The sequence below is a fragment of the Sturnus vulgaris genome, chromosome 1 (genome assembly GCF_052056855.1).
Source record: "Sturnus vulgaris isolate bStuVul1 chromosome 1, bStuVul1.hap1, whole genome shotgun sequence".
Classification (NCBI taxonomy): domain Eukaryota; kingdom Metazoa; phylum Chordata; class Aves; order Passeriformes; family Sturnidae; genus Sturnus; species Sturnus vulgaris.
Window position 1 is genome coordinate 117437318 of NC_142243.1, and position 8747 is coordinate 117446064.

General features: G+C 41.3%; 1 protein-coding gene across 2 annotated transcripts in view; it reads right to left on the minus strand.

Annotated features, from left to right (window-relative positions):
• Positions 1 to 5260, minus strand: part of ATP6V1H (ATPase H+ transporting V1 subunit H) — a 48852-nt gene extending 43592 nt beyond the window's left edge. The window contains exons 1-2 of one of the 2 annotated variants that reach the window (XM_014881632.2): positions 5057 to 5260; positions 3569 to 3695 (exon numbers count right to left, since the gene is read on the minus strand). In XM_014881632.2, the coding sequence (XP_014737118.1) occupies positions 3569 to 3672 (104 nt within the window). In that variant the 5' untranslated portion in view covers positions 3673 to 3695; positions 5057 to 5260. The remainder of the gene's footprint in view (positions 1 to 3568; positions 3696 to 5056) is intronic. The other variant, XM_088174967.1, reaches the window with a different exon arrangement.
• Between the last annotated feature and the right edge of the window lie 3487 nt (positions 5261 to 8747).

Below are 8747 nucleotides of genomic sequence, written 5' to 3' on the forward strand. Positions count from 1 at the left end.
CAGGAAACTATGTACAATTTAGCCACCAAGTATCTCACCTGATTAAATATAAAGTATTGTTAAATGCTGTGTATCTAGAAAACCTACAGCACAGTAAGATGCAAGTTAAAACTCTGAAACAAGCTCAATTTTCCACAGAACCCATTTACTACAATAAGCAAACCAAAACCTGCTTCAAGCAAGTCAACACACCCTCCTCTGGCATTCTGACACTCTGAGGCAAATGCTAAGAGCAACCACACAGAGCAAAACAGCCACTGCCTTTTCAACTCACTGAGGGCACCCACACCTCTGAATTGCCACAAGTCTCAAGATCCAAAGGCAGCAAAGTCCATACAGAACTAATGGCCTCCACAAGCAGACCTACACACCACCTTCCACTGTTACAAGCTTTGTTACTTTCTTCTCCCTCAGATATACACCCCAGCTGGAATCCAACATAAAGAAAGGATAAATTTTAGCACCAGAAAACAAATTATTTTTTTCCATAGCCTAATTTTGTAAGGAGCAGTGAACACACTAGCAAGCTGGTAATATAGACAATTGTGATATCTAACAATATACAGAAAAAAACATCAAAAGTCAGCAGTTGTGTGTAAATGTAATTTGATATTTAGTTTACAGTTACAACCTTCAGAGATGGAATAAACACTATGTCAGTTAATCTTTAGCTTTAACTGACTCTACAAGAAGTTATGCTACTGAAGTCTGACCAGCTACAAGTAAGCCATTTTACTTTTACACTGAAGAATAGAGAGAAGAAAAGAATTTCAGAATGCCCTTCTGTGTGACCCTGAGTCAAATGCTGTTGCAAGTGATGCAACCTTCAAAGCGCCTTTATACACATACAACTGCCACAGCCAGAGGAGAAAGAAACATTTCATCAGAATTTCTTGTGAAGTTCTTTTACTTCAACTACGTAAGTACTGTCTATAGTTTCCTCAACTACATAAGTAATGTCTCTAGTTTAAGAAGCATACATCATATTTAAGAAGCATAAATCATGTCACACCTGAGTTAATGTGTTAACTTAGGGAAAACAAAAATATTTCCCCTAATTTAAAAACATCTAATGACTTGAAGTAATGCCTTCCTATATTTATGTGCAAGTTTATCACAGTAAGTGCATAGTAAGTGCAGCTCAAAAGAAAGAACTGTCCTTTCAGGCATTCCATTTTCCTTCTGCTCTACAAACCAGACCAAACCAAACCACTCTGACCTGCCTCTAACAGGTGCATCAAAGAAAGTACTTTCTACTCATTTAATAATGTGCTTCATTCCAGAAATGAATCAATATAACTGCACTGACTGACTTTCCAAGAAAGCCCTTAAAGCTCAGCCTTAAAGACACCATTATATCCAAGCCTATCCATTGAAAAAAAAAGGACATATCCAAATCAAGCCATGTGTTTATTTCCTTTGGAAGCATCAAAAGTTCTGCTGATGTTTTTCAATAACTCATTAGAAGGAAGCTCCTCAGCCAAAGAAATAGTTATCTTCAAGATGCTCCACAATCCCTCTGGCACCATTTAAGTCAATCCTTGAAGCCAACTTACCCAGACAGTCAGGCTGTTATCAGTAAATATGACACACAACAATTACATTTATTTCAGAACAATAATAAAGAGGACACACTGTCATTGACACACAAAGGACACCGAGAATCAAAAAGTCTCACTCGTCCTCTCATAGGATCACAAACAACAGCCAGATGCACTACAATAGCCTCCAAAACCTGACTAATTCAAAGAGAGGAAATAACTAGTTTATTCCTCCTTCACAGATTCCAGAACAAAACCAAAGTCAAATTCTACAGGTAAAATCCAAAAAAGAACCCTGCCCTCTGGTCAAAAGAAGTTACATAAAAATTTGCATTACACAAATTTACATAAAGATTTACAAACAAAAATCCCCGTATCTTATACTGCACCAGAGAAAGAGAATCCCAAGAATGAATGAAAATTATTAACAGCAGACCACATAGTCAAACAAATAATACTACATAAATACAACTCCTTGTCTAATAGAACCATCCCGTATACCAACAAAACAAACAGATTTTTCTCACCAGCCCTACAGAAACACCAGAGAAGCAGTGAAAGAATCTTATATTCACTTCCATGAACAGTGAACAACTGCACTCCCACTTTCATTCCAAGTAACTGCAAACTAGCCATTCACTGCCACTAGGACAGCACAGGAATAGCTGTTCAGGTATCCTTGGGTCACACTTCCCATGAGACAGATAAGAGGACACACAAAACAGCAAAAGCCACTTGGGTTGTTTGGAGAGTGCTTGGGAGCTGCCACTGTCAGGTTACCACTCCAACCTTTCTCTTTTGCCTGCAAAGCCACTGAGTACCACACTCAACCAGGAACACATGCATCTTAAAAACAGCCTAGCAAAAAAAAAGGTCTCAGAAGATAAGTTCCTTTATGCAGATTTATCATGCAGATATATAATCACATAGAAAAGAATAATACAATTCAATGAATGGAATAAGCAAGTCTGAAATACACAGGACAGGGCAAAGCAAGTAGTCATTAGTAAGCTTCCACTGGGTTAGTATTTCTCAGCTTACACGTGTAGAGTTTTGCAAGGTTATTTAATATATGCCATATTTATATGTACCACAGCAATGTGAAAAAAAACCCTATTTTTTTAAAGTGGTATAATGCTGACAATCACAAAGCATCATCCATATGGTTTGTATCTCTACAAACATGAAGATTTCTGCCACGTTAGTTACAAAGCAATTAACTATAAAATAATTTGCTATTATAAATAGTAATTTACACTTGGTCAATATTTCTCATGCCTACCTATCACAAGGAACAGGCTGCAAGAATGTTGCATTTCACTTCAGGGTAGAGAGGACTAGTGAAAGCCTGTTTCTTCTCCCCATTATCCTACCTCACCTATAAAACTTTTCCTCAGCTTGTATCTATGTCCTCTCAGGACAGCATTTCTCTTGCTTCTCCTAGTGTCATCATATCCATGCCAAAGGAAACTCTGAGCTTGCCTGGAACAGCAGCACAGCTCTCCCTAGATTGATTTGTTTCAGCCTATTCCCCGATTTACTTTCTTAAGTTGTCCTCCAGTATTAATGTTCCTTTACTTAAGGTACAGCTTATTCTCCTGGACTACCACTCCAGTTTTGCTTGTACAATTCATATTGCCACAAAAAGCACTTCAGCAATAGACATACCATACCTACACTTAAGACAATTATTGCTGTAAACTCTTCTTAATTCAGCAGTCATCCAATAAGGCTAAAATTGAGACTAGTGTTTGAACTATAAGGGGAAAAAAACAGCTTTACCACATATTTATGCAAACCTATACTAATTGCTATTACAGCAGCCAGTTGACAAAACCAGAGTTCTCCTTCTGGTAATAAGTCATATGAACATTTTCCATAGCCACTTCCACTTAATGTAGACTTTTTCCAACTACTCTCATGCAAACAGAACATTCTTCACTGGAACGTAATGCTCCACTGTAGCCTAAAATCTCAAAAAGTTGAACACTTAAAAGGGGAAAAGAATGTGGAAATTTTTTACTTACTGGAGATATGACTGCCAGTTTACTTTGTTTGCCCGAACTTCAGCAGCTTTGGCAGCAATGATGTTTGTTGGGACAGCAGCATCTACAGCACCTCGGATATCCATCTTGACTGATAGTTAAAATGCACCTAGAAGTGCAAATCAGATTTGAGACCTTTTATTAACAGCAGACTATTTTTACAATATTTTAAAAAATGAAAAGAAAAATCTGTTTCCAGATGTTCCATTCCTTAACACTGTACTAGTTAGTTTCTCAAAAAATCCAGGTTTTATAAAGTATTTAAAATGCAGCTTATTGGAAACGAACAAAAATAAGCTATACCTACACACTCAACCCTAAGCCAATCATAAGTTTACTAAAACAAAAGACACAGATTATTTCTAAGTCTTGTGAATCCTTAAACAATGAAATTAAGTTATTTGAATTTAGATGGCTATTCTGCATCATCCAAGTAGCCCTACAGATAAGAGAATGTGTCTTCTTTCCAAATCTTCTTTCCAGGGTTAAAATTCAGTGCATATCCTCCCCAACCCCACACATTAGGACTGATTTACTTCAGGTATTTGTCTAAGAATATTGAGACATTAGAAACATGCAAACTACAACTTCAGGGTAAAGAAAAAAAACATAAGTATATCAATTAAAACAATGCTATACAGACTTAACAAGAAAATCAAGATCATCAGTGTACAGAAAGCAAACTGAAAAATAAAAACGAACAGAAGTTCTTTATCAGATTATACCACATTACCACTGACAGTGACCTTCACCACTTCTTTCCCCTTCCTTTATGGTTTAAATCTCCACCTGACTTTGATGCCAAAACAAGAAGTGTGCTGGCAAAGACTTCAGATCCAGCTAGAGCTGGAATTCCTTACAACTTGAACTGTTCCCAGCCTCTCCATGCAGCCTATTTCTGGACTGTTCTGGCTTCCCTTACAGATCAAGCAAGAGCAAACTAGCACATTCAGGCCTATCCCTAGCAAGCACATCTCGCTTTCATGACTGAAGGAAAATACAGTTCTAACAAAAGAAAGGAGAAAAATGAAGAACTATCCTGGGCAAGCAGAGGACAAACGCCCTCCCTTTGAAATCACTTCTACGAGCAGAAACGCATACAGACTGCACCACTATGTCCCTCAATGACCACTGAAGGTTTCCAGGCTCTTACTGACCCACCCGGAGCCATTTAAACACTGCCCCAGGGCAGAATCGGTAACAGAGATTTCAGGGGCTGCAGTTAAGCCGAAGAAGCAGAGAGGCGCCTGCCGCAGGGACAGGGAGAGACCAGGCACGGTCCTGCCGCTCCCTGCATGGGCTCACCGGCCCGGCCGCCTCTCGAGGGGCCCGGCAGAGCCCAGAGCCCGCGGAAGCAGCGGAGCCCTTAGCATCCCCCCGGACCTGCCAGAGACCCCGCCAGAAGCCGTGCGACGGCACGCCCCGACCCCGGGCCCCACCGAGCCAGGGCCCGGGGCAGCTCCCACTCACCGCAGGGGCGTACCAGCGGCGGAGGCCGTGCAGGGAGGGAGGGAGGGAAGGAAGAAGAGCGAGAGGAGGCCGCGGGCGGCCTGGGCAGCCCGGGCAGTACCGCGCACCCGACGGCCCCGGCGCTGCCGCCGTCATGTGACGCCGCTCACGTGAGCGCGACGGCGGCCTGCGAGGGACACACCGAGAGACATCCCGGCCCGCCCGCGCCTGCGCGGTCGTGCTGGTGTAGCTGTGAATGCGTGCTTAGGGCGCGTAAATATGCACATTTGTATGTACCTGCATGTCAGAGAGCTATAGGATGGTTTGGGTTGAAAGGGCCCTTCAAGATCATCTGATTCCAACCCCCCTGCCTTGGATGCAGCTAGGGTTAGCGTTCTGGGCTGTGAGGGTGCATTGCCGGGTCACGTTGATCTTCTTGAAGCACCATCCCCAAGTTCTTCTCCTCAGATCTGCCCTCAATCCATCCTCTGCCCAGCTTGTATTTGTGCTTGGGATTGCCCTGACCCACCTGCAAGACTTGTGTATGATATTATACAGGGGATCTAATCCCATCCTGGGAACACAGGATAAAGCACACACCTACAGGTGCCCACCTGTGCTGTTTGCAGAATGGCTCCGCTTTTCCACAGAGACAGGGCGAGTCTGGCTGGAAAGGAAACTTGAGACTAAAGGCCCAAGTGTTTTCAGAAGCTGTGGGCTTAAACTTCTATGTTTCCGAGAAAAAAAAAAAATCTCAATGCATTCATTTGCTGAGTGAGGTTTTCCAGTCATACCGTGCTGAAGTGCATAGACATACCAATCCTAGACAGAAATGATCCCAAAAAGTCATTCTGCTAACATATAAGGAGAAAACAAAAATAATCAGGGGTTTGTCTGTGAACAGATCAAGACAGCCAATGTAGAGCTGGCTTAGAGTTGGTGTACTGCTAACTTAATTTTTCTAGGGTCTCTGTATTTTCCGTTTAGAAGATACACTGTTTTTTAAATTATTCCTGGCCAGTATCTCAATAGGTGGGGTTTTTTTTAACTCCAGGACAGTTGTTGTCACTGTGCCACTGATTTATACTTCTTCCATAGAATTTTCCCTTTAAAATGAGTCTTCCTTCATACCACAAAAACGCTTCTTGGTTTCTTCATAACACAAGCATAAATCCCAGGTACAGTCCAAGTAAGAATATTTGCCTTTCTTTATACATCATCAGAAGAAAGCTCCCAAAGCCCTGTGCACACTGTGTCATCTAGTCTGTAATAAATACATCCATTAATGTGATTCTGCAGATTATCAAACATGTGGGACTTAGAGGTTTAATAACAAATTTGTGTTCTTGCACATTGTTTGCTCACAGTGATAAGAAATGCTGGCACAGCTCCTGATCTCTAGGATACAAATCTCTGCACAATTTTGAAAAATCTGTTACTTTGAGAGTTGATTTGAATCTGATTTTTGCTTCATAACTGTGAGTTAGCATTTGGCCTTATTTTAACCGGTTCCTGTTTTAAAAGAGTGTTTGTAACTTCTGTTCTGTGGCATTCAGTATTTCCTGCTTCCGCTCCGCCTGTTTATGGCATGTCTCATTTGCCACTCCTTTTTGTCCAGTACCAGGCCTCTGGAATAAACATATTCACCTTTTCCACAGTTGTTTCAAATCACATTACCAATGATGATACATATGGCTCTATCCATTTTATAAAGAAGCCAAAGTTCTTGCAAGATAAATAGAACAAAGCTTGAAGCTTTTTAAATGCAATTTGCCTAATGAAGGCATGTGCTGGTTTTGGCTGGGATTGAATTAATTTTCTTTACAGTGACTAGCATGATTTGTGCTGAAAACAGGAATGTTTTCATTACTGCTGAGCAGGGCTTGCACAGCACCAAAGCCTCTTCTGCTCCTCCCTCCACCCCACCTGTGAGAAGGCTGGGAGTACACAAGGAATTTGGACAAGACACAGCCAGGACAAGTGACCCCAACTGACCAAGAGGATATCCCACAACGTATGGCATCATGCTCAGCATATAGAGCTGGGGGAAGAAGATGAAATAAGGGGAGATATTCAGAGTGATGCTGTTTGTCTTCCCAAGTACTTGCTATGCATGATGGAGCCTGACTTTCCTGGGGTCGGCTAAACAACTGCATGCCAAATGGAGATGGTGAATTAATTCCATTTTTGCTTTGCTTGCATGAGCAGCTTTTGCTTTCCCTATTAAACTGTCTTTACCTCAAACCATGAGTTTTCTCACTTTTATTCTTCCATTTCTCTCCATTCCATGGGGGAAAATGAGCAAGCAGCAGCGTGGTGCTTAGTTGCCAGCTGGGGTTAAACCACAACAACGCTTCAAAAGCCTCTACCATGATCCTACAAGATACCATTCAGCACATCAGGCTTTGCTTCCATGAAACTGCCTTAGTTGTCCACAGTGATACTTCTGCCCAAACCCTAAACTGTCCCAGCACTGAAAACACTGATGGCTTTATGTCTTATCTTACCTAGGTCAAGTATGATATTCTTCCATCTTCACCCTTCCAAGTTCAGTCCAACAGTTCGAGTAAACCCTTGGAAATTGGATCAGCACCTCTTAATGTGCATTTCCAGCTGCCAGTCTTAAGACACGGAGTTGCTCCTCACCATGTGCCCCTATGTCTAGCGGGGTAATGTTCTGAATTCTTGCTTAGACATGCAAAGCCATTTCTTCTGCAAGGGATCACCTGTTTCAAAGAAATCATCCAAAATGCTGTCGTCTTCTTTGCTCAGCATATTTTTACCAGTGCTTTAACACACTTCTGGCTTAACCCAAGAGTACCACAGTACTCTGTAGGAACCTGAGTGCAGGTATGCACAGGATCGTGGTTCTCTCTAGTTCCTGCTTCCAATATTGTTTCAGCACCTTACTGTAAGCAGAAAATAATAAGTTCATGGTTGCAGTTTGGTGCCCCATGTGATCTCTTGTTCAGAATATGCATCAGGTCATCACTTGCCTTTTTTTTTATAGCAGACTGTTTTTGTCTAGTTCCACCACCTGCAAGAGTTCATCATCATCCATTCAGCCTGGAGTCTGGTTAAAAGGAGGAGGATTGCTATTTGCAATCAAAATTTTGATACTACAGCAACATAGTCGTTTGTCTGTAGAAAATAAGTTTTTAAAAGTGTGATTTGGCATGCTGACTTCATCATAAATTTCAGACTCTGGCTTTACTATTCATTTCTCAGGCTGTTGAGAAGCTACAGTAAAAAATATTTCCCTGTAACTTTTCTGTAACCTTGGAGTGAGGCATAATGGTTGAAAGTATGCATCTACTGAATTAGCAGAAATACAAAGAGGGGAGAAATAATTGTAATAGTGATTACTTTTTTTTTTTTTTCCTAACCCAGATTCCGGGGGTATTTAATTATGAGTAAGCATGACATCTGTGCCAGGCAAGGTAATAATCTCTAGCAGAGGAATCAAAGTAATGAACCCAATGTGCCATGTTAAAGATTGCAAACAATATATGGTTCCTGAATATACCTGTATACAGATATGTTTAATTTACATATGCTTCTATGCCATGCAATGGAATAAAGGCAAAACATTAACACAAGGTTACTATAGGTCTGTAAGGGACAGTCATGTCTCACACCTCTGCAGGGTTCTTCATATGTACAGACAAGGTGTGTAAAGTGTGGTACTCCATCGAACAACTCTCCTGGCTTA